Consider the following 26,249-nt stretch of genomic DNA (forward strand, 5'->3'; position numbering starts at 1 on the left):
TGAATATGATCGAGTTCTGCCCCGCGAATGGGGAGAGCCCTATCAAGAAGGCGACCGTCGGGGACTACAGAACCAAGCTCAAGCTCAACGTATCTAGGTCCATGAACTGCCGTTATCGAAGAGAACTCGCAAGGTATCTCTCTCGAGAAGTATCAAGAGAGCTGCGAGGACGTCAAGACCAAGCCGAGCGTCAGAGGCCACGATCCCAGCTTGACTGTCATCTTGGAGGAGATCCCTCCGGTACGCTGATCTGGGGGACGATTGAGGATTTGTACGACTGCGTTTCGGATAGGACGGCTCGGGCAACACGGCTATACGGAACAACGACGGGAAGGCCTTCCACAATCAAGAGTTGGACAGGACAGCGACGTCTGCAGCTACAACGAGAAAGACGTCTCCGACAACGACAAGAGCAGCTGCGACCCTTGTGAGAGCTTCTCCAGGGCCAAGGCCAAGCACAACTCGAACATGGACCTTCATGCCGTCGACCTTGTGCATGAAGATGCCCCTGAACGACTGGAGGCTCGTCACGTCGTTGACATCGTGGTCCGTGTGACGGACCTAGGAATGTTGCCGTGTCCGTGAGTTCTACCTTGCATCAGAACGAGGGCGGGTCGGGCTCTGCGTGCACCCTCGAATTGATCGTAACCTCCACTGACACGATGGTATAGCCGCAGCTTTCCGAGAGACGTTGGCCATGCGTCGGTTCTTCAAGACGTCGCCAACAAACGTGTACTCGTGCGAGACGACCGCGATCAATCCAGGTATAAATTCGCAGGTCGTAACCTCGTTCCTGACGATGTTCTCGCTTTTGACCACGTTCTCGCTGATGCCTCTCGTCCTGACCTTGACGCTCTTCCTGGAGCACTCTCTCCGCGAAGCCCCTCGACATCACCTCCCCGAACTACCACTCACTTCATGCTATCCCAGGCGTTCCTCAACATCTCTCCTTTGCGGCTGTGTGGCTGCGTGGCCTGCTTCCCGGACACGAACCTATCCGCATAAGGTGACTCTTCTTCCTAAACAGCTACCTCCTGATCGAGCTGATGATGATGGACCAGATCACCGACTAGCCCAATACTTTGGTTGCGTAGATGATGTTGAGCGAGAAACTGGCCTGCCTTGACACCCTGTCGATGGACGAAAAGGTGATTGTCAAGCAGGGGGGGGGGGGCATGTCACCTTGAGAATTACCACTTTTTCGAGGTTCGCTAATGATCGTTAGGACGTTGCGGGATAACTTTGACGACGGGTCAAAGCTAAAGAACCAGCAGAACCTGGCGCACGAGGGCCACGTGTGCATCAGCAAGAACCAGACATTGGGGGATGAAGTTGCCCACACTGGACATGGTCTCCAAGTCTGGGTTGTTGAGGACCATCGACCCGGTGATCCAGGTTTCGTACGCAAAGGCCGGTAAGTCGACAATGAAGGGCGTTGTTATCAAGCTGACCATGTCGAAGCACGAGTTCGGGAACAGCGTCACCTTGTGCAACCCTGTCCCAAGGCTCGTCAATCACAGACCCAATACCCCGGAGATGATCAGGCGCTACATCCTGGCTGCGGTCAGCAACAAGAACGTATCCACTATCCTGTACAACGTCGTGAGCACATCGATCGAGATGAGGAAGATAAGCAGCAACTGCGCAAAGAGCCAGGGGGCCTCGGGCAGGAAGGTCATCCATTGTCTGTGTGGGAATCCTAAAGTTCCAGGAGCTCAAGAACCTGGATCCGAGGAACCGCTCGTACATGGTCGTCGACTTGAATGTCAACACCTCAAGGCTGCTTGCACAGAAGACGAGGCTCAGAATCTTGAACTGCGACGCGGAAACCAGTCTATTGAAGCAGGTCAAGGCCATCATGAGGCCGTTCGGCAACATCATGATCTTTAACGGCACGTTCCAAGACTTCTTGGTGTCAGAAGGCGTGATGGAGTGCCTCATCTCGGGCAGGTTGCGCGTTGCCTTTTCAACATGTTGTACTGCTGACAGGAGATCAATACCCTGCTGTCGAAGAACGTTCCCCCGTCTACGTAGCCGACCTTTCCCACAACGACATCGAGGACGGGATGCTGGGCACGAAGCCGGTGACTTAGTGGTTTTTACCTCAAGGTCATCCCCTTCGCTATACCGCGGTCGCACTCCATTCCTCACGTCGCTGTAGCCGCTCGGCAATCTTGATCTTCTTTCTTTCAGGACACATACGCGGACGGTAACTCAGCGTTATAGTCGGGTTCGTCTTCGTGCGTCAGCGTGGTCCGGGCATCCTCGTTCCTGGTCCCCATCTTGAAGTTGATGATCCCATTGAATGGGTTTAGGTTCGCGTTCAACCCCCCTGATCTGTTCCCCAGTCTCCCGCATTAACTTATTGGTAAAGACAAAGATATTTGGCCGAAATTCGTCCCTCATAACGGGTCCTCGAGGTGCGGCATCTGCGACGTCAGAAGCGTTGAGCCAACCGTGAACGTAAGCCCATACCAGTTCGCCAACTTGTCCCTAATCTCGAGGTTCTTGTTGGAATTGATGGCAGAAGCAAACGGCCCTTCGCTCCACTTCCATACACCTAGCGGAGGATTCTTGGGCTCTGCCCACCAACCTCCTCCTTCCACGTCCCCGTCACGAAGTTCAACACCACAATTACCCTGCTGACTTGTATACCAACAGTTCTTCTTCCACACACACACACACACACACAACCGCGTTCATCACCCCCGAGCCCGTTTCCGTACGTCCTCAGGACCAACTCGGCATCTTAGGCCTCCACCACTCTTCCTAGTCAATACCATGATCCCACTGAACAGACGCCAGGAGTCGGGTAGAGGCAGTCGACTACGCCATACCACGAGACCTGCTCCGACGTAGCGACACTCATCGGAGATCATGCATTCGTCCTCGACTTTTCTGCTGCACGACGTTAAACGTCACTGCCGCATCCACCTCCAGGATAACAACTTTAGACCCCTTGGACTCGTGATGAGCCATGTTTCCCGGCAGCCATGTCATTTCCATGGGCCGACCGTGGCTGTTCGTCAACATGGTATTGTCGCCCTTGGTTGGCAAGGGGCAGGGGCGTGCTTCATCATCCCCATGTCCAAGCTGGTTTTTGGGCTCCACGGAGAACCTGCAGAATGGGATCAGCAGCGCGATTGGGGACGCCACCTGGCCCGGCTTCACGTCGTGGGTCGGGAAGAACTTGTCCAGGTCTCACTCCATCGTGTCGCATTGTTCAACGCAAGTCGTGAAACTTCTTGCCGTCGGCCAAGAGCCTGATGGGCCTGATCAGTACACCGCTGGACAACGAGATCACCAAGGCCTTTGCCTTCCCAAAGACGTGCACCATCGGCATGTTGGGCTCGCACTATATCCTCCATCTGTCAACGATCTCGGTGTGGTACATGTTGGACCCCCACGGCATCTCCCGCGCCACCTGAGATCGTCCCCAACGTTATGAACCTGACGCATACCCCGGCCACGAACATGGGGTGTTGTCTTTGAAAACGGTCCAGCCCAGCCACATAGCCTTGAGCGATAGCTTGACGGAGACAGTGGAGCCGCCAAAGACGTTGACTTCGGACTGGACCACTTGGTCGAAACACTCTTGTACTTCTCTAGCGTCGCTAGCACCTTGGTTGCGGACATGTTCTTGTATTCACCCTGCACAGAACCAAGCTGACGGTCAGGCCCACGCTGTCCACTATTGAGCCGTGACCGACTATCGAGCCCAAGTGGACGTCGCATACATCTGACCGGGCGGGACTCACTGCTGCCATTCTCGGAGATGACGGAATCCACAGCTACAATGACTCCGCCATCGTAGTACGCGCTCGCACAGGACTTGGTGACGAGCAAGAGCTCCAGGTTGGGAATAAGGACTATCCAAGCAGAACTCCGTAGGTAGCTGCTCGATCATGCACATCTCATCGTTGTATATCATGTCGCCAGTCGTATTGGCGTTCCAGGTGTCACCCCAGTCGGTATCCGTCCACCAGCACAGCACGACGATGATGGAGATCTCAACCTCGGACCCTGCTGATCCAGGCCTTCCCGGTCTCGACTACGTCTGCGGCCCCATCTGCCCTTCTGAACCCCTCGGTTCTCGCGGATATCTTTGTTCGCATATTATACACAAAGATCAGCTGCCCGACGTTATCTGTGCCCACGGACACGAGAATGAAGTCGATTCCGACACTATCTTCTACCTCACCCATTTCTTACGCATGTCAAACGGACATATCCTTAACCCGGCCTGCCTCTTCTGCTGCTTCCATCTGCTATCTTCGTAGACATGGTGCGGCTAGCCCGGGATCCTTGTCTCCGAGATGGCTCAGTCCGCGTCCACAAACCCCTCCTGGATGGCCATCATGATTGTCCTGACGATCCCCGAAAGGATATACGCCTCTTTGTTGGCGTCCGACAGATTTCTCCCCGTGGAGGACTGAAACCACTCTGCATAAGTCGCACCCTCTTTACAATCTTCATCGAAAGCCCTCGGTGTCACACATGTCGTCTCAGTTCATGTCTTTGTACTTCTTTTTGGCCGATATGCTTGTGGGCTTGTAGTTCGCCTCGACGCCCGCTCCGACCTCCGCGAAGATGGTCCCCTTTATGTCCTTGACGACGGACTGCGTGATGAGATGGGCCGTATCCTCGCAGCCGTGCTCTGTCTCCATTCGACGCGGACGAGGATCGAATCGATGTCGCCGTAAATGATGTTGAAGCCCAGCTTCCGGGCGACCTTGACCATGTCCCTCATGTAGTATCTGGCAGTGACCATAACAATTATGGCGCACATTGTGGAGTTGCTGACGCCGAAGCTGCTGGCCGCGGCGTCGAAAGCGCTCACTGTCAGTATTTTGTACCCTGCATTCCTGTTCATGTTCCCCTCCGCCTTCATCGTCGCTCTCCCTTTGGTCAAGTCATGTAAGACCTCACCGAATAACGTGGAACAGCCTTTTACAATGTACAAGTACCCTGTACCGTCCATCATCAAGACTTGGTCTCCTTGGTCGATTGTGTTGTTGGTCGTGACGTCGGGTGGGAGCTGCGGCATGTTTATGTATCAGTAGCTTCTACGCAAGACCATCTAGCGTCCTGTTGAAGACATCCTTATCGACATGTATCCCGAGCTCTAAGATGATGTAGCCGTAGACGATGGCTGTCTGAAGACGAAGGTTATCTCAAGACGCCGACTGTCTGAAGACGATGTCTGGCTTAAGACGATGGCTAGGTCAAGACGATAGCTAGCTTAAGACGAGGGCTGCCTTAAGACGATGGCTTTCTGAAGACGCCGACTGTCTCAAGACGCTGACTGTCTCAAGACGATGACTGTCTTAAGACGCTGACTGTCTGGAGGCGATGGCTGTCTCAAGGCGATGGCTAGTTAAAGACGGCGACTGTCTTAAGACGACGGCTGTCTGAAGACGATGGATGGTTTAGGACGATGGCTGTCTTAAGACGAAGTCCGTCTGAGGATATATAGCGAGTAGTTTGCCGGGCCATGTCTAGCGTTATGTTCATGGCCTTGGGCACAGGAGCGGTATAGCAAAAGGCCAAAAGGCCATGAGCTCGGAGTTGCCGGTGATGGTGTCCAGAAACGTGCTCCTCGATATCCTGGCCAGACTGTACAACCCGTCGCATGCCTTCATCTTCCCGGCTACAAGGGCGTGCAAGTCTAAGCCCCTGACGTTTGACATCATCATCTGGACCACGGCGTTAGTTGTCGTCCATGTTCGTCGTCCATGTTCGTCATCATGTTGTCGGGCCCGAGCTTCTTTCTTCTTGGGGAGCCTCAACTCGGTCGAGATGCTATCCAGATAGATGGAGGTTCGACTCGACCCCACGTCCTTGTTCACGTCGTATTTAGAGCCTACGACGACGGTGACGTTCAACGGTCTTCAAGTCGAAGCCGACCGTTGTGGATCGCGATGACATCCGGGCTCAGCATCTCGATCATTTCGTAGACCACCTTGCCGCTGGAGACAGTCCCGTAGATCGAGCACGCTCTCAGCAGCATAACTCGTTCTTAAAGCTCGGTAAGGTCCCGGTTCTGTGGTCGGGATTGTCAGCGTTCACATTTGACATAAACTTCGTTGGGATCGGGATGGTCAAGTCAGTATGAAATACGTGCAGACACAGAGCATAGAGTAAGTAAACGCCGCTCCGGTACGGTGATTCGGAGTCCGGAAAACGACACCCAGAAGTTGGCGTAGGCCCACACCAAGGAGGTCTAGAGCTGGATGCTGGATATGGTCGCGGCTTGACAGACTAGTGATTACACGATCGCGGTCCTCATTATCCACGTCAGCTTTCGCCAAAATCTCAGCCGGGGTGGGAATGGTCAAAATGGTGTGCAATACTATCCTGTTCTTTCCGCGCGCTATCCTGGACCCTACCTACCACATGACATCCAGCCATCTAAGATTCAGTCAGTTCAAGTCCAAAAATTTCTCGTTAGCAACTTAGTCTAGGGACTCTGCAAATCCCATGTCCTTGTCTCCATCCTGTTCCTGACGACTTACAAGATAACGCCGGGGATCGTCCTGCTTGTCCTATAGCTCAGTCCATCTACCTGGATGGTACTCGCACTAGCGTTCAGATCCGCGTTCTGACGCGCAGCGAGTTTTGTAGAGCTATGCGCAGAATCATGCTGAGCATGCTGCATACACAACTGAAGTACATAACCCAGCACACATCCAAGATGCAGCTCTCGGTGAGGGCCGATAAGAACGGCGCCACGTACGTCGTGGACAGCTTCCCTGCGTGGGGTGGGGACTCGTTTGCAATGTCAAACTAGGAGAAGGACCTGACGAGGTTGCCGTGCTTGAAGTTGCTGGCAGTGGCGAACAGCTTGACGTACCTACTTCATCTGATGCACGAGCTCGATGTCGTTGGCAGGTTCACTGGAAGACGGGGTCGTAAAAGCTCATGCAGCACCGCCTCCAGAAGACAAAAGCCCGCTGCAGCAAAGGAAGGGGAAGGCAATGGGATGAATGGACGTTTACGGAAGGATGAGTAACTGGCACCTTCTAAGGCAGTCTCAACCACCAAAGAGCAAAACCAAGGCAAAAAGGCAAGATAAGGTCCGATGACGCAACCACGACAATGGCAGGTACCTACCTTACCTGGAGGTGCACCTGCAGCGAGAAGGAGCAAAGATACGAACATCGCTGGCTGGCAGGTCGGCCTTCCCATCAACTGCGTACCTACCTAGAGGCCGGAAGTCATTGGTACTGTCATGTGGAGAAAATCAGCAAGAGCTCCAACCACAGCTACACCTCATGAGCTGCCCTTTCTTCCACCACCTTCTACGACAGAACCTCAACTTCAACCTCAACCCTACACACACAGACACATCAACCAGACGGCTCACAGGGAAACGTTGTTGTTGACGGAGACCAGCGACAGCATGGACAGCACTACGTTAGACCGTCGCAGTTACGGGACCTACGAGAGGGTCGCGCGCCCAACCTATTCTGACCCTTATGCTTTCCATGCCGTCGCTGGTCACCGTCAACAACAATATTTCCCTGCTGAGCATTACAATCGCTCCAAGCACATACGTCGCAACGCTGACCTTGTCCTTTGTCTTCGTCTACCTATACATCGTTCAGATCTCGTGGAAGCCGACACTGCTATCCAACACCAGCTACTTTGAGTGCTCAGCTGCATGAGTCGAACCACCAAAACCGCAGCTTCCCTTCCTTCCACCCAGGGGCCGTGACTGTGGCGAGGACCAGGATTTCGAGAGGAATGGAGTCCTCTTTGCCCGGGCACTCAGTGGGGTCCTGATTGTCAACCTTTGACCTGTGGAAGACCTGATTGGCCTGTACAACGGTGCCAACATGGGTCTGTTCAAGACCGTTTTCGAGGTCAAAAACATGCAGCTCTTCCTCAAAGACAAGGAGTAAGTTGCCCTTACACTTAGCAAGCCCCGCCGCTCGCTGATACGCGATACAGGTCGAGCCTAAGATTGCTATTCTTCTTCGTTGACCGATATTTTCGGAGCCCTTCGAGGTCCAGCTCTTCATCAGGGACAAGCGGTGAGTCGTCCTTGCATGAGGGAAATTTCACCGCTCGCTAACACGTCACACAGGTCGAGCCTAAGATCACTGCTCTTTCTCGTGATCCGAGACCACCTTGGCACGACGCCCCTTGCGAACCTGCGCAACACCCTGGTCCAGGACCTGACCAAGATCTGGTCCTCCATCTCCAAGACCAAGACCGGCAACTGTTCGTGATGAGTCTCATCATTATGTCGTCCCTCGCCATCACGCCGGTCGAGGTGGACGTACACTTCGTCTGCAAGCAGTAAGTCGCCCTTGCGTCTGGGCCAACCCTATCGCTCGCTAACACAACATACAGGTCGAGCCTGAGGTCGCTGCTCTTCTTCGTTATCCGAGACCCCCACTCATGTGCACGGTCACATGGATAAGAAGGTCATTGATAAGATTCTGTTGCCCGTCGGGGACGACCAGAAGCCCAACTTCATGTGAAGAGTAGGAAGGTCCTTGGCGAACGCCGAGGAGGGCGCTGTTGCGGTAGTGATATTTTTTGGCAGATACGTCCATGAAGGCAAGACCAATATGGTGGATACGTTTGCATTCCTGTACTGACACGTCGATCTAGCGGTCCGGGCCCGTCAATGATCCTGCCTCTCAGCAGTCTTTCGATCTGAATGGCGTGAGAGCCACGAGCCTCAAACAACTTTGATCTTATCTCCCGATGCCCAAAACGATCAGATCATCTGCCTCTGTCCGAAAACAAATACTTCATTCATCGACACGGACGACGAGAGCCAAGACAGGCATCAAGGCCGAGTCTCTGAGCTCTTAGGGCTATGCCCGATCCGACGACGTTCACAGCCTCGCTTGCATCGAGCACACAGATGACATGGCAAACTGTTGATATCCCTGTCACAGGGTAGTCGGTTCGAACTCCGGGTTCTGTGGGTGGTGAAGGGTCAATTGCTGGCTCTTGATTGATTTTGTGTGGTGTGTGAAAATGAGCTTCCAGCCGTAGGTTGGAGGGTCAATTGGAGTCTAGTTGAAGGTCGAATCGGCCGCTGCGCCGCCACTGGGAGTCGACAACTCCAGGAACATCAGCCGGCATATCCCGGCGATGAGCCTTGCGGATGTTGTTAAGGATATTTGGAGAAGGGAGTATAGGAAATATGAGGAGGATAATAAGGTGTAGGGGAACAATTTCTGTGAAGAGGGACACGTCTTATGTGGAAAATTGCCGCTGCATCTGCAAGACTTGGAAATTGGGATTAATGACATACAGGGAAGAAACTTCTCTTTGACGAGTCGAGAGACGCGTCTCTTTCCTTTGGCACCAGAGAACCCTTCCTTCCCTTCGCCTTGAAATATATACCCATTGTTCCAGCACAAACGTCAGCGCAGGGGTTATACGTCTAGGGATGGGCAGATTTCAGTAATTCATCCTTTTGAACCTAACAGCAAATGGCCTCTGTGAGCTTCTGCCCTGTGTCTTACGTCTACTAACAGCCAAGACCGTGCTGTCGGACTTGTAGGTAGTGAACAACATGTCTAGAAGAGGTTCCTGGTCTGCGACAAGTACGTCATCAGCGATGTTCTCTCTCACAGCAACATCAAGAGGTGGACGTCCGGGACGCCGGTGACCCTGGACGACCGGAGAAACGGGGTTCCTGCGACTCGCATCGTCAGCAACCAACTCCGGTCAACGATAAGCCTTTCATCGTCAACACCATCGACAGGAGGCTCGTGGTCTACCACGTGGACAGGGAAATGTCAGAGAAGATGCTCGTGTACATGGGCTAGATCACCAACACCTCCCTTGTCCAGTTCCTGTCCGCGGCTATGACGGTCTACAAGGCCAACACGACATACGCGCTTCTTCAAGAAGGCCGCGAAAAATATCACCGGGGGTTGGGCACACGACTGGATGTCGGCTAAGTTCCAGTGCAAGGCCGCGACGTGAGCGATGGTGTGAAGTGCGGCATGGACGTGAAGACGAGCGACGGCGTTCAAGGCCATGCCATCCAGCCTCTCGAAAACACCGTTAGGGTACAGAGAATACGCGAGGTATCTCGGGCCGTTGAAGACCAGGTGCTGTTGGATTCTGGGCAGTCGGCGGGTAGGGTGGGTCGGGAAGGCGGTCGGGGCCACACCAACGACCCTTCAACCTCCATACGCAGCAATGCACACCACTTTATTGACGTTTCATGCCAATCATACGGTTACCCTGCTAACGTATATGCTGATAGCTACAAAGATTACGGCCCCAATATATGCTTCGGACATGAAGAAAGCCAATTCGCCCGCCATTGACTTGAAGGTCTTCGAATGAACACACACACACGATCACAGGATCGTATAGACCGTCGTTGAGAGCTTGACGCCCGAGTTCACCATCAACTCCAAAACCAGAGATTACTATGCTATGAGGTGGTCAAGAAGAGCTCGTTTAGAAAGAATCTACAACACCCCCAGGCAGACGAATGCCAGGATAATCAACGTCAAGAAGGCTGACCAGGACGCCTCCGCAGCTAGTAACGAGGACGGACGAGATACAGGACGCCATGAGCTTGGGGTAGACGGGTAGGCGCCCGGACCCGGTCCCAGGAAAGCGGAAGATGGAGAAGCCTGTTGAAGATGGCGATGACGAAGAGGGAGAGGACAAGGGAGGATATAAGGAGGGCGAGGACGAACATGGCCATGATCACGGGGACGGTGGCGACGACGTAAGCCGCAAAGATGAGAGCCGCAAAGACGAGAGCCGCAAAGACGAGAATCGCAAAGACGAAAGCAGCGGCGATTATAACGATGACTACGAAAGCGATAATCACTCGGACAAGTTTGCGGATGCGACGTCGGAGGCGAACGGGACTACCGAAACCCTGGGGGCTGAGGAGAAGACGCTGTTACGAGCTTGGCGAAGTTATTTTAGGTCAAGGTCTAGAACATGACCTTGGCAATGCCCATGAAGCAGCCTGCAACGAGCTGAAGCGTGGAGACCGTCAGGCCCATTTAGTACGTCCTGGGCACGAACATCGGGTCGAGCGCTAACGAACCCAAGCAAATGGTGGAGCAGCTCGTCAAGATCAATCACAAATGCATTAGCAGGCCCGCAACTGTCGTCGTCGTCAATGTCATTATCACTACCAAGTGCTCGCTTCCTAACGAGGGGGCCTAAGTCACAAAAAGCCCTCACTTCCTCAAATGACATCCCGCACATGAGGTACGCAATCGGTCTTGGGAAGTTCCAGGGAACCAGAAGGTCAGCAAGGCCAGACTATTCTCCGGCATCATCACGAAGGTTAATGACGCCTGTAGGAGAGCTGCGAGAACGTCGCCATAAAGGACGTCCCAATGAAGATCTTGAACAAGGACCCGAGGATGATAGACACGGGTGTCAACTCTAAGAAGCGAGGGAAGTTAATACCATCCACCGTCAAATGTTACCAGCTAACCGCGTGCCAGCTCAGAGCCTGATACAAGCACCCGGTCGTGGCTAAGAAAGGAACAAACCCCCCCAAAGCCAAACGAAGTATTAATGATACTCGAGGTCAAGAGCTCGTGATGCTACGTAACTGTTGTCATCTCGCTCTTGATGAACGTACAGGTCACGGATTACGACAACGACTTGGAGTTCAGCATCAAGCTCTGCGATATATTCTATACGAAGGTCTTGACGTACAGGAGCCCACCGCAGTGCTCTTTCATGGGCCTTCGGTTGACTGACGAGTTCTTGGTGAACGCCGAGGTAGTCAGCAGTCAAATACAGACAGGCTTCGTTGACGGATTCTTCAGGCGGGATTATATTGCGACAACAAGCGTGGCAATGGCTACCCCAAGACTCTCTCGATCAGGCCGGCCGCCGCCGATTCCTATCCTACCCGAATACTCTCGGTAAAGAGACTAATAACATGCTGACGGAGTAGATGGGCCGATAGAAGGATGTCAGTTGGCGTCTTTTGTGTGACCTGGTCGAGGGTCTGCTCCTTACACTGGATCTAAGATGAGGGCGGGCGCTAAAGGTGGACAGACCATGCCACGAGTGTAGGCTGAGCTTGGCTTTGTCCAAGCACTGTTGGAGCGAGCTATACTGAGGCATATGTGGCGACGATCAAAGGGAAAAGCGGAATCATCACCATACGAGAGCTGCAACTGGGCGCAACTCGGGCGTCGCTGGACGTCCACAAAACCAAGTGCTCCAGGCAGTCTCAAGACTCTCAGCCCAAACTTGGTCTCGTACACCTTATGCGACTCGAGACGGGAGGTCTCCTCGACCATGTCACCAGCGTCTTCACGATCGGAATCGACGAAGATGCGGTTGGTGACGACGTTGTAGTTGACGACGTAGTTGTTGCTCTCTCCCCTTCACTCGTCCCCGAAGCTGTGGAAGATGACGGTGACCTGGTTGATGATGGGATATTCAGCTGCAGGTATCAGACATCAGACGTCAGACATCAGCTAAATCGCTTGAAAGCCCGCGAGCCGCCTTCCTATCGAAAAAACCCCTTCCCAGCCATGGTGTCGAGCATGGACCATGAAAGCAGCTTCTGGTTTTCCGATTGTTGAAATAGCCCCGAATCATGCGTCCTTGTACGTATGGAATAGTGGTTGATTCTGTTATAGGTTAGCCAGAGCACACTCAACAGAAGAGCTAGAGCTCTTTCACCTACTGTCTAGGTCGTTGAGGCTGACTGGTAGGATGACGACGGACTCTGTGTTAATAATCAATACTCGACTGCGGAACACAGATTAAAGCTTCACGAGCGCGTTACATCACGTGAGATTACTTCAGCCAGATCGCTGGCCACCGGGAAAGCTTCCTCCAACAACTCCTCAGCCCGCTGAGAAGACGGCAGTTCAATACGCCATGCGACTTCCTTCCCCCGAAAATCCACTACGGAAGGATCACTTCACAAACTCCTCAGCCTCCCCAGTAGGCTTTCCTCCGAAAGGTCACTTCAGCAAGCTCCTTTCTCCCATAGTTACTTGCGGAGACAGCTCCGCCGACAAGATCTCCACTACCAAACCGCTGGCCGTTGAGACAGGGCGTCCCAGAATGTTTACCCTCATTCCTTCCGCCAGGGCTCTTAGCAGATGGCTTTTGCCCTGATGCACAACCGCCGAGATCCAAATGTTGCCCAGATACCCAACTTCTACCAGATCTCTTTGAGAATATCCATACGAACTGAACAATGACCCTCCTCACTGCCGGTATCTTCCGCTTGCTGCGTGCTTACTGTCAGCTCTGACCCTCGACTTTTCCCCATTTGAGTACCCCGTACCCTTCATTTCGCATCCCGCTCAACGATAGACTTCCTTTCTGTCCTACGCGATCACGAACTTACCACGCCGAAACGGTCCTGTATTTGTACGAAGAGACGCTCTACTTACGGCCGGAAAGCTTCTGTTCGTCAACGGACACAACGGCATCGTTTGCGGGGCATAGCTCCTCGACGCACGCAACGATGAGTACGGTACGGCAAGTCCATCGAGCGGCTCGTCAAACGGGAAAGTGCCAGAACTTCCGTCAGTACGGCAATTTCGTGTTGTCGGGCACCTCCACTCCCACTGACTTTCTCCAGTCAATTTCATCTCCATCCAGTTCGACGGCACCTCTTTTAGCCACTTTTATAGCAAGTTACATCCTACAGCCAACTCGATAGCAGGGCACCTCGTTCTGCAGCTTCAATGGGCAAGAGCCAAGCCACCCATGCGCGTGGCTGGAACAGTATACTGAAGACCGCAGAACACCCAGCGAATTTATTTGCCTCTCAGGATTCGGCTTTGAGAGAAACGCACGTGTTCGGGGCGCAGTCAGACCGACAGAAGATATACGCGTTGGAATGTGGGAATATGAGCAACGAAAATATACGAGTTGGAGGATCAGGGGATAATTTGGAGATGATCAGGACAGTAGCATATCGAAATTTCCGTACAGCAAATATGGCGGAAGCTAAGTCGAATTTGTACCGATAGTATTTTTGGCAGTTCTTGATTTGGAAACGGTCCATTATTGAGTTTGACGGCTACACGGGGCCACGAAGTCTCCCAAATTCGAAAGTTACAACAGCGTCTAAGCCTTGTGGCAGAAAGTCGTTCTCATAATCGTCTGCCACACCCGAAGGATGATCTTTAAAACACATCACTCTCCACGAAATCAATAATTTCCGACACTCATGAGGGGTGACCGTGAGCCAATACCACACGGCAAACGACCCGTCTGATCCTGGTCAGTCCACGGTTCGCCGATCTGGCATGCTCACCAGTCGCATTCTGGCCGATAGCACCGACCTGAAATTTCTGTACTGGATGAATAGCAGCGATGTAGATGCATTGAAGCATAGGGCAGAGAATGGATAATTGGGAGGTGACAGGGTCTGTAAAACAGCCCATTCTGCGCTACCTCAATTTCCCCTCCTTCAAGGCTAGTCGACTACCCATCGTCACTCTGAGACCATCATGAGTCTCAGAACGTCGTCAGTCTCAAGACGTCGTCAGCCTGAGAACGTTGAGAGGGTGTTTTACCATGCAGGGCTTCCAGCGCTTGGAGGTCTGCCAACAAGGCCCCACCGGTCTGTTCTGTTAGGCCTCGCCGGTTAGGCCTCGTCGGTTAAGGGATAGCTCAGGGGGTATAAAAAGGGGGACTAAGTAATAAAGGAGTAGCTTAGGTATATATAAAGTATTAGTAATATACTTTAAAAAAAGGGTAAATTTTAATAATTTATTTTTTAAACCTTAATAATAATTAGCCCCTATAAGCTTTTTTTTTATATTATATATTTATTAATAGTTTAAAGATTTTATTTATAAAGGGGACTAAGTTAGAAGTTTAAAATATTAATAAGAATAAAACGTAATAAAAGAGCGTAATTAGTATTATAATAATAAAAAAAAGACGATTTTTTTTTATTAAACCCCCTATAATTACCTCTTTTTTAATAAATAGTATAAAAACGAAGCGTAATAAAATAAATAATATAATAATAATAAAAAAGAACCGTATTACTAAGAGTATTAACGAATTTTAAATAAAATAGTAAACTTTTTACCCTTATTTATTAATATTTAAACTAAATAATAAATAATAAGCTAATAGAACTATAAGAATAAGAACGATAATTAAAAAAAAAAATCCTTATTATAATATATAAAGAGTATTTATATAAAAAATAAGTAAATTTAAAATACTTATAAAGCTTTTTAAATAGCCCGGCCCTCGTACTAAGGGCTACGGTTTTAATTATAATAATTTTAAATATTAGTTTTAATATAAATAAGAACGTAAACTCCTAGACTAAGAATAGTTTAATAAATAAAGCTATATTTAAAGCGCTACTTAAGTAATAACAAAGCGACAAGTTCGTACTATTTAAGCTCTTATTTACTAATTCTTTTTTAACTTAAATAAGTATTATAAGTAGAACGTTTATATTTAAACTACTATCCCTTCTTAACTTATTATATATTAATAAATTAATACGGGATTAATAGAGCTTTTTTTTTAATTACTATTATTATTTTAATTTATAAGCTTAATAAATAAAAATAAATTATAATAAAATAGTATATATAATTAGCTATTTAAGTAGTAGTATAAAAACCTTTTAAATATATTATATTTTTAATTATTAAAGGACCCCCGGGTTTATAATAAACTAAGTTATATAAGAGGAATTAGAGACCTTTTTATAAAATAACTTATTTAATTTTATTAACTAAGGAATAGTAATAAATATATAACTAAATAATACTTTATAAAATTAAAAAAAAAAGTTAACGAGTTCGTTAGCTATATTAATAAGCTTAAAATAGAATTAGAATATATTTTAATAGAAAAATAAAGGATTTTTATATTAATAAGTAAGCTATGGCCCGAACTATACCTCGTAATAATATTATAAATAGAACTTTTATAAACTTATTTATAATTAATATTATTAATAAGACGTATTAAATAATCCTTATTATTAATAAAGAGCTTACGAACGCTCCCTAAGTAATATTTTAATATAAATTCGAACAAGTTAATAAAACGATATTAAAGTATTAATAAGTTAAATACGTAAAGAATATACTATAACTCGCTTAATAAGGATATTATATATTATAATTATAAAGAGATTAGTAATATTATAAGGGATTATTTATAATTATAGGAGTAGTATTAGTAATATTATAATTATAATAAAACTAAGTACTTTATTAATAACTACCCGAGCGTTATATATTATAAATATAACTAAAAAGGGTATAAAGTTATTAATTATTAATTAGACCTTATTCTAACTAAGTAGCGTAGATTAGTAACGAGCTTGAATACTATTTTAATAAAAAGAGTAGTTAGTAATTAATAAGGGTAGTGCTTAGATATCCTAACTTATATATACCTAAACTACGTATAAGAGAAGCTAAACGCCCTTATTAATTTAGAAATAAAAAGGAATATAATTAGTATCGGGCTGTTTAATAATTTTAATATTAATTTACGAATTTACTTATTATTATAGTTAATAAACGTTAAAAGTAAATAAATAAAAATATTAAGAAGCTATTATTTATAATTTCGAATTATTAATAATAACTACGTAACGGAAATATAGTAATATTACTTCCTAATAATTAATATTATAATACTTATACTTATTTTTAGTTTTTTTTAATTAGAGGATATTAACTTACTAATTAGTTAAAAATAAAAAAAGTAGTAGTATCTAATTTATAAACGATATATTCGCTTAGATACTTTAAAAAAGGGGCTATTAAATAACTTAGTTTTAGTAATACTTATATATATCGTAATTAACTTAGTTATAAATAGCGACGTAGTATTAATAAGCGTAGCTAAGAATTAAAAACTACGTTATTAGGATTTTAATAACTTATTTTTTAAAAAAAAAAGGCTATTTATCATTAAATAAAGTACTATATAACTATTATATTAAGCTAAATAACGCAGCGCTTATTCCCTAGGGACTTATTTATTTATTATTAAATTATAAACTCGAGATTTTATATAACTATTTAATAAAAATAGAGGCTAGGGGCTAAATATGCCCTTTTATAAGCTTAATAAGAGTACTTATCCTTTTTATATTTAAAAAAAGAGGAGAGCTACGATTTTATATTAATTATAAAATAATTAATAAGATTATATAAAAAAATAGAACGCTACTATTATTAATTAAAAAGATATTAAATAGACTATTTAATATTTTTACTTTTATAAAACTAAACTTTAAAAACGCGTACTATTATATATATATAACTAAGGGTAATAAATAAAAAACGGCTTTTTATATTAAATATAAGTAGTTCGAGTATTTAGTCGTACTTTTTAAGCTAACTAACGCGCCCGCGACGTTTTAAGTATATATTAATAACGTTTTAAGCGGCTTAGTTAATACTATTTATATTATATACTTAGATAATATTTTAATATATAATAATAATTACGTAGTATATAAAGAGTTTATACGTAGTATATTATAAAGATTATAATAATAGAACTTATATTTAAATAGTAATAAATACGAGTTTTATATATTATATATAGGATTTTTAGGGTATATTATATTTAATAAAAGCGTAGAAATAGAACCCGTACGTACTAAAGTTATAATAAATTAGCCGCTTTTAAAGAGTATTAAGGATATATAAACGTTCTTTAGATTTATAGGGTTTTATTATAAATTTATTAGTAATTATATTAAAATAATAGTATTTTTAACGGACTTATTAAAGAAGGTAAAACTAGGATAATTAGAGCTATTAATACTAGCCGTAGAGTTATTTAAAAAGCTATTAGTAATATTTATTAACGTATTAATATTATAATATTTTAACCTTACCCTACTTATATAATTATAAATAAACGCTTTAGCTCTAGTTATTAGCTTAGTAATTATATAATTATTTAAAAATAATTAGTACTTAATTATTTATAAGTTAAAGAAATTAATAAATATAGAGAGCTATTATAATATAAAAAATACGGAGTTATTAGCTATTATAAACGTATTAAAAAACTAATAATACTATTTTACTTATAATTAAGATTAGGTCGTAGTATTTATAAATTATTTTAATTTATAGTTCTTAAATATAAAAAAGAGACTAAACGGGAAATAGCTACGTTAGTTAAATAAACTCGTAGCGTTTAATATTAAAATTAAGTTTAAGTTAAGTATAAAGAACTTAGTAAATAAATTATTATAAAAACTTAATTATAATAAAAATAATAATAATAACGGAGCAGAGGAGCTATTATTAAAAATGAAAAAAAGATTTTTATAATATTAAAAATATATAAGAGCTTTTTAAAGTTATAGTAATAAGGTATATAAGGACGAGTTATAAAAGTAGTTTTTAAATAAAAAAGATAATAAGTATTTTAAAAATAGAATTAGTAATAATATAAAGAAATAAATAAAAGAGGTTAAGAGGTCTAGTTTAAAAAAACTTTAAAGAGTATTTTAAAAAGTATAATAGGGCTATAAGCTTAGGGTATTAAAATTATAATATAATATTTAAAGAGCTATTTAAGCTTATTATTAAAACTATAAATTATAAACTACTCGTTTTATAAAACTTTAATATAATAAAAGTACTTAAAATAGTATTTAATAAAAAGGGGTTATTAATAATAAGTTAACTACGGGTTATTTAATAAGAGGACGCTTTTATAAAAAATAGGTAGTAAATTAAAAAGAACTAACGGCTTTATTTAATTAAAAAATAATAATAATAAAGCTAGGTATATAACCTAAGAAGGTTATTATATTATAATAACTATACTTACGTATTATTATATAAAGGGCTAAAAAGGGAGGTTATTAAAATATATTATAATATACTTATAATAGAATATTATAATATAAAGCGGATAATAGCGTTACTAAGACGTTATTATTATTAAAATAGAGTAAGTAGGGATATAAAAAGTTATATTAATATTTATATAGTATATTAGCAAACGAAGCCTTATTATTATAAGTTATATAGTTTATTATACTTCTTATTTATTTTAATTAGGCTATAATAAGAAATATTATTAGATTTTATTACGGGCTTATTTATATTAATTATACTAATTAAGAGGCGCTTTTATAACGTAGTATTTATTATAATAAACCGATTTATAAAATATAGCGTTTATATTATTACGAGGACGACCTTTATAGCTTAGGGATTCGTAGACCTCTTATTTATAAAAATTTTTATTAAGTTTAAAATACTTAAAGGGATCGTTTTTAATAAGGGGTCGTTATTTATAAATAAGTTTTAAACTTATTTTTATTATTTTTTAGTAATAAAGAGGCATCTTATTACTACGTTCTATTCGTAAATAAATAGTTAAATAAAATAATAAAACTAATATTTAGAATAGTACTTTTATTATTTTTATATTTAAAACTAATTAAATTAAGTATAGCGTTTTTACTTAGTTAAGTTTATGTATAATAATACTTAGTATTTAGTAATTTATAAAGCGCTTACTAAGGCCTTATTTAGGTTCTTATTTACGTATTTTATATCGATTTTAATAAGGACTTAAGATAGTATATAAAATATTTTAGTTAAGGAGCGTATAGTTTAATTATAAACTAACTAAGAAGCTTTATAACTGTTTATATAAAAAATATATAAAATATATAAGTAATAAATTAATAAAACTAAAATAGATATATTATATAAAATAGGTAATTAAGTATTATTATTAAAAAAGAATATTAAAAAGTAGCGTCCTAACTAAAAGTTAGTTAATAAGTATTTAAGCTTATTTAAAATTAAATTAATAATTAAAATAGCGGGGGTTATTTATTAACTAAACGTATTAATATAATATAAAATATATAATATATTTTATATATCTTTACTTAAGCCGTATTAATGTTATAAAAAAGCCCTTTAGAAGCCCTTATTTATTAAAAATATAAATAGGGAGCTATTTTATAAAATAAAAAATATTATATAATATAGAGGGCTAAAGAGGAGGCGATAATACTTAATTTAGTAAAAGGGATATAGTAATAATAAAGATATATAAGAGCTAGTTAATTATATTAAAGACGTAGCGTTAATTAGTATATATAAAAAACGAGTTTTAATTAAATAGCGCGCCCTAGTTCTTAAAGAACTTAATAATATAACGAACTAGTTATTAATAATAAAAAAAGGGGGTTATATAGCTATAACTAAGTAATATAAACGCGCTAATTACTAACTATTTTTTTAATTTTTATAATATATAAAAAAACTATTTTTATTTATAAAAAGACTACCCTTATATATAAAAGGGCCGTCTTAGCTATTATCCTAAGGGTTATTATAAAAAAAATAATTTCCTTATTATTAACGAATTTATAAATAATTAGTTATAAATATAGAGTATAAGCGGGGTAATTATATACTAATTAGAATATTATTAGAATAATATACTTTATTATAAATAGTATAAAATAATATAATTATAGTATTATTATAGGACGAAAACGTAGTATAAGAGGAGCTTATAATTACTTTATTATTGTTATTATTAATAATAGGGGTTAAGTAGGCCTCTTTATTAGTATACTTAAGTACCCTTTATATATTATTAATAATAATTTAATAAGTTTATTAAAGTTATAAAGTAATATTAATAACCTAAATAGTAATAATAATAAAGTAATAATAAAGTAATAAATTTCTAAATTATAAACGTCGCTATTTAAAGTAAGTACGGTATTTTAAAAAGTTCGTATTATAAATTCTATAAACTTAAGGACCTAAGACGTTATTAATATAATATTTAAAAAAAGCGATAAAGTAATAACAATACTAAGTACTTATCGTATTTTTATAAAAATAGTTTTATATAATATACTTTAGATAACGTACGCTAAATTTTAAAAAAATATTAAATAAAAGAGCGAACTAGGGGTTATAAATTACTAACTTAACTAATTATAATACTTAGTTTTTAAATTAAGTACTTTATATATAATATAAGCGGGGTAGGGGAGTAGGCGTACTTAGCCGACCCCGATTTTCTTAGTATTTACTTTTTTTTTTCTAATAAGAGTTTATAATAGTTAATATAAATAGTATATAAATAGTAATATATATACGAAGTTAAGGTAAATAAAAGGGATATTAAGCTTTTTAAATAGATTATTATTATTATTATTACTAAGTATATCCGTAGTATTAATAACCGTTTTATTATTAATAATAGTAATATTATAATTAAGGGCTATGTTTATATTAAAATAAGTTAATAATAATTATAAAACGATTTTAAAAAAGACTTATTTAAATACGGGAAGTACATAAGAATAGGGATTTAAGAAATATTCGTTAGTTATAATATTTATGTAACGAGGGAGTAGTATAAACGTTAATAAAAATAAGAAATTATATATTAAAAGGATAATTATAAATAAAAAAAAGAAAAAGAATTCGGAATTATAATAATTTAAAAAGGGGTTAATATTAGCGAATAAAAATAGGGTAACGACTACTTAAGTATTAATAATCGTAAGGACGGCTTATAAATAAGAGCGACTTAAGTATAAAATTATAAAGTTATTATTTAAAATAAGGGGTTTATATTCGGGTTAATAATTACTATTTATACTTACCTTCGTACTATATATTTAAGAACCTCTTAAGTAAAAGATTAATATAGTATATACGAACTATAAATAAGTTTTAAAATAAAGCTTAAGAGAGAGAGTATTTTATTAAGCTTCGCTAATTAAGCCTCGTTAATTAAAAAATAGTTTAAGAAGTATAAAAAGGGGGATTAAATAATAAAAAAATAGTTTAAGTATATATAGAGTATTAATAATATACCTTAAGGAAAGGGTAGATTTTAATAATTTATTTTTTAGACCTTAATAGTAGTTAGCCCCTATAAGCTTTTTCCCTATATTATATACTTATTAATATATTTATATAGATTACTAAGAGAGGTCGTATAATAGTACGGCTATTCTTTTGAATTAGTTACGTAAAAGCATCCTCTAATAAGGCCTTTAGCGTTCCCCCTCAGCTTTCTTCTACCGGACGTCGAACTCGTTATAGAAAGGCCATGTTGATGACATTTTCGTCTTGCCAGAAATCCCTGCGGAAAGAGCTCCTTTGAAAAGCCCTCGGTCGTTACCAGACCCTCAGGCCCGTTATCCCATCAGGCCGTAAGGCCGTCAGCCCGTTAGAGCGCTGGACGCTTGTCACGGGCCCATGGTCGAACGAACCCCTGAGGAGGCCACTGGCCCGGCTATTATCACGTAATAAGGATAGTAATCGCACCTCACGAAGTGCCCGTTACGTGCTAAATTACGTGTCTATCTTAGATATCGTATATATAGACCTTTTCTTTTTATCTATTTCTACTTTAATAGTTAAGCTACTTTTATTATACTCCGTATACTTATTATTATATACTATAACTCGTAATAATTATAAGCCTAGCTCCTATTTACTATTATTATAATAGTTAAAGTACCGTATTATTTATAAATTATATATTTAAAAAGTTAAAAACAGCCGTTTAAGTCTCTATATAAGTAGGTTTTTCTAGTTAATCTACTACTTACGGGGCTAAGGCGTAGTATAGATACTAGGTTTTTCTAACTAGTTTACTACTTACGGGGTTAAGGCGTAGTATAGACGCCTATTATACGGATAATAGCTCTAGGCGTCTGGGGGGTGTGTCACGAGATATGGATGTGGTTAATGCTGCCCACATTGAGTGGGCCCGCTTTTTGTGACAGCTATCGATGTCGACGAGGTTTAGAATAGGCTGCAGGATGTAGCGCCGCCCCCCAGAGCGTCGCCTCTAACAAATGCAGTGCCGAGACCGCGGTGTACAAGCCCGCAAAGGCTGCTGAGACCAAGGTCGAGGAGTCCGAGGCCACTGCGAAGGAAGTTGCTGAGGAGGACATCACCTCTAACTCCACCGCCGAGATCCATCAGTTAAACATATCTCCAAAATCCACCACCAGGTCTCTTCTAGAGCAGCCGTACGGAACGAAAGCTCTGCGCACCAACTCCCTCCTTCCATACTATATTCGCAATCGAATACAATTATTGGACATCGTGCCGGCCGCCGCCAAAGCTTCTCGGGGGCGCCACAATATGCTCGGTTCTCTCAGCCGCCCTTGGGTCAAACTCAGGCCGTGCCAGTCCTGAACCAGTCTCTCGCCGAACCTTTTCCTTTCCAAGCGAGCTTTGAGCCTCACTTCGCCGACTCGCCAAATATTCAGCCGACACGATCACCCAGTATAGCTAGAAAGTCACCTACGATATATATACCCTACCCTGCCGACGTGGGCATCAGCAACAACCGTACACTATGACAGAATCTTTGCAGTGGCAGCGACGCCAACGTGATTCGCACAAGCCGGGTAAACGTTGGCCCAATGGCCAGATTCGATCAGGTAAGCCCATATCACCAGGCAGCCAAAATGTACGAGGCTGGTTTAGGGGACCTTGGAGAACATGATCCCTCACTTGGATTGCGAGATTCGAGGAGGGTCTTGAGACTCGTGGATTATCTATTGAAGATGATCAAGAAGAAGTTAGGTTCCCCACGTCAGAATGTGTCAATAGGTGTACGACACAGGGAAGAAGCTCACAGAGGCCAACTGCTGTTGGGGTCTAGAAGATGAATTACTGGAATCTGCCCCTCCCTCGAGGTGTACTCTCAGCGTTCTATATATACCTGAGCTGCTCCTTTGTTGCTTGGTCCTCCTCTTAATGCCCCTTAGGCTATCCCTTATCCGGCGAGGCCTGACAGAATGAAGCGAGTCTTCCTCTCAAACTCAGAACTTGGATGTCTTCCTGATCCATGGCCAACGAAAATGGCTCCAGACCGATCCGAGGAAGACGGAAATTCCAACTCCGAGATCATACGAACACATGTAGAGAAGTTTCAGATACCATCAGACCAGGGTATTCCGTCCTACGTTTCCATAGAGCTTTTGGTCCGCGTTGTTTCACAGAATTGTAGCATTGGACAACCTGACAAGGTCGACAGCGATGCTGTCGTTTTCGGTAATATAATACTCAAGATTCCGACATCCCCTACATTCAAATGATGCCATTCTGACACGTTTGTAAAGGAATCATTCAGTCGTAACAGAAGCTGGTCACAGCCAAACCAATCAAGAGAGGCTCGAGTGACTACATCCCGATTCCTGCCGGCATCTTTCTCCGCTTGAGACCCCATGGAAAGAATTGCCAAGAAGTTGTTGTTTCCATCAAATGAGAACCTTCAGAAAGACCAGCAACTGGACACTGACGGGAAGATGACTCGCAACACAAGCACCGATAGCTTCCCGGGGCAAGATTCGTCTCAAAGAAGTCAACTACACCTTCTGGAAGTATCAAATTGGAGACAGACAAGAGACAATAACAGCGACGAGAAGATCCCCGGAGCTGAATGGGTCAACGTTTGCCAGACGTACGCAACAAGATATCATTCCTGTCAAGACTCAACTCAAACATGAAGTGCTTCTCACTCAGTCTCGGTCTATCATTGTGCAGAGCTGGGCATAGGATTGAATTTCCTGAGCCTCTCAAAGGGTTTCCAGGTGACAACGCGCTGTTTACGGTGCTACCACTTGTTCCACCATGCTCAGTGCAAGATGCCAAGCGATGGCGAAGTAGATGATATAGAGCGGCAGAAGTGGCACAACTGGACGGCTAGCACCTATGCGGAGTGTCTGGTGCATCTGCAGTTTTCCAAGTTGAAGGAGTCAGTGATAGGGAAGCGTTGAACATGACTGGAGCCATGAGATGAGCTGTTTCGGGTTAATGTGTTCAGTTCATTACTGATTCCACATAATAGGGCATGAGAAGAAGACGGAGACATATGCCGAGATCACTGGCTGCTGAAGAGGGTCTGGTGAGTTGACCCAAGTGAAGAACTGTCAATTACGGGAGCTACAACGAAACAATCTCCCCGCGAATGCCCCTCGCGTCGAAAGAAAGCTAGAGACGATTGAACTGCTATTGAATCGTAGCTAGAATGGTCTGTTCCAATCAAGCTTCCGTCAGGTGGCCTCGCTCTCGCTTTTGGCCCATCCGTATTGATGTATCTGCCGATAAAGTGACTGAAGGGGCCGGAGGGAGCGTCATTGGGCCCAGTCGATGTCATTTGTTGACATGCCGAAACCCGAATACTTTATATTTGTCGAGGAGCTCCGAAGGCGAGGGCGAGTTAAAGATGTTTCTACGTTGTCTCTATTTTCTCTCTCTTCTTCTTCTTCTCGTTGTCAGTTTCCGAACGGCTCTCTCCATCTGACCTTCAGTCTCCAGACTGCTCTATCCTCCTATTATCTTACCTATTCACCCACGGTCTAGGTTTACCAACTCTCTTGCTTGCATTGAACAAATCGATCTTCGGCTAATCATTCAATTCTACTAGATCCAGAACGGGTTGAGTTCGATTCATTGGTTTTCTCGCACGTGTCTCTTCGCCTACTTCAATGGATAAGAAACCCGCTGCATAGCGAGGCACTGAGACATGAGAAGACCTGCAACTGCACATTGCTGCAGAAACACTTTGGGAGGAGTCCGTTCACAAACATACTTTCACGGTGCAATTTCATCTGGCAGGGCTCTGCCAATCGCAACTCCGCGACAGACATATGTCATTAATGTCATCAGAATCCTTTACCCGAATTCAATCCCATATTTTACTTCCCCCTACCACCTCAGCTGAACATCAATAACGCCGCCTGGCAAAACCACATCTAGGACGTTCACGGTGAAGGCTTTCAAGGTAGTTCTCTTGATCCTGATCTTGGCTTGCCCGCATATTGTAGTCTCAGATCAGTTGTTCCACATGTAAGACCATTACATATACTTAATGACAGCTGAAAGAGCTCCTTCGACATGGGACTTGGCACACAGCAATGCTACTGTTGACGTTGGATGCTGTCGTTGCGACTGTCACGTCAGATTAGTCACCAATACTTCACTCGGCGAATTCTCGGGAACTTGCCTTGCTCTCAATGGACCGGGGACCTGACCCACACACACTGGACTTCAGACAGACAGAACACAACAGAGACTGGACTGGCTGTACAGACCACTCATGTGTTTGGCAGGTGCGGTCCCTTCGCAGCTGATGTCAATGCTGCTGGTCGACATGGAACTTGATAGTAGCATTGTTGCTGTTAAATGAGCATTGCTCCTTCCACTCGTCAATTGCTGGCGACTGCTGCTAGTCGTTGGCTGGGTCGCAAAGTCACTCCCTCCTGCCTT

At 42.9% G+C, this 26,249-nt stretch overlaps 6 protein-coding genes across 6 annotated transcripts; 5 read left to right on the forward strand and 1 right to left on the reverse strand.

Moving 5' to 3' along the window:
• Positions 1-5: 5 nt before the first annotated feature.
• Positions 6-1,005, forward strand: CABS01_11734 (uncharacterized protein; the record flags this gene model as incomplete). Its single annotated transcript, XM_060545088.1, has 4 exons — positions 6-89; positions 151-240; positions 361-581; positions 672-1,005. The coding sequence occupies 4 exons, from the start codon at positions 6-8 to the stop codon at positions 1,003-1,005; spliced, it is 729 nt and encodes a 242-aa protein (XP_060397205.1).
• Positions 1,006-1,259: 254 nt separating this feature from the next.
• On the reverse strand, positions 1,260-5,047 carry CABS01_11735 (uncharacterized protein; the record flags this gene model as incomplete). The annotated part of the gene is made up of 12 exons (XM_060545089.1): positions 1,260-1,446; positions 1,523-2,026; positions 2,203-2,337; positions 2,410-2,639; positions 2,911-3,200; positions 3,475-3,621; positions 3,759-3,820; positions 3,885-4,023; positions 4,213-4,265; positions 4,341-4,461; positions 4,621-4,839; positions 4,975-5,047. 12 exons carry the CDS (start codon positions 5,045-5,047, stop codon positions 1,260-1,262), a joined length of 2,160 nt encoding a protein of 719 aa, XP_060397206.1.
• Positions 5,048-5,556: 509 nt separating this feature from the next.
• Positions 5,557-8,369, forward strand: CABS01_11736 (sey1; the record flags this gene model as incomplete). The annotated part of the gene is made up of 7 exons (XM_060545090.1): positions 5,557-5,724; positions 5,897-6,029; positions 6,552-6,732; positions 7,345-7,556; positions 7,810-7,900; positions 8,090-8,226; positions 8,359-8,369. 7 exons carry the CDS (start codon positions 5,557-5,559, stop codon positions 8,367-8,369), a joined length of 933 nt encoding a protein of 310 aa, XP_060397207.1.
• Positions 8,370-9,458: 1,089 nt separating this feature from the next.
• On the forward strand, positions 9,459-9,797 carry CABS01_11737 (uncharacterized protein; the record flags this gene model as incomplete). The annotated part of the gene is made up of 2 exons (XM_060545091.1): positions 9,459-9,467; positions 9,603-9,797. 2 exons carry the CDS (start codon positions 9,459-9,461, stop codon positions 9,795-9,797), a joined length of 204 nt encoding a protein of 67 aa, XP_060397208.1.
• Positions 9,798-10,612: 815 nt separating this feature from the next.
• CABS01_11738 (uncharacterized protein) lies at positions 10,613-12,560 on the forward strand (the record flags this gene model as incomplete). Its single annotated transcript, XM_060545092.1, has 4 exons — positions 10,613-10,916; positions 10,969-11,009; positions 11,602-11,888; positions 12,065-12,560. 4 exons carry the CDS (start codon positions 10,613-10,615, stop codon positions 12,558-12,560), a joined length of 1,128 nt encoding a protein of 375 aa, XP_060397209.1.
• Positions 12,561-22,600: 10,040 nt separating this feature from the next.
• On the forward strand, positions 22,601-22,747 carry CABS01_11739 (uncharacterized protein; the record flags this gene model as incomplete). The annotated part of the gene is made up of 1 exon (XM_060545093.1): positions 22,601-22,747. A coding segment is annotated over one exon (147 nt), but the record flags the coding sequence as incomplete, so codon positions are not given.
• Positions 22,748-26,249: the final 3,502 nt, after the last annotated feature.

Source organism: Colletotrichum abscissum, assembly GCF_030869225.1.
Source record: "Colletotrichum abscissum strain IMI 504890 chromosome Unknown Scaffold_33.1, whole genome shotgun sequence".
Classification (NCBI taxonomy): domain Eukaryota; kingdom Fungi; phylum Ascomycota; class Sordariomycetes; order Glomerellales; family Glomerellaceae; genus Colletotrichum; species Colletotrichum abscissum.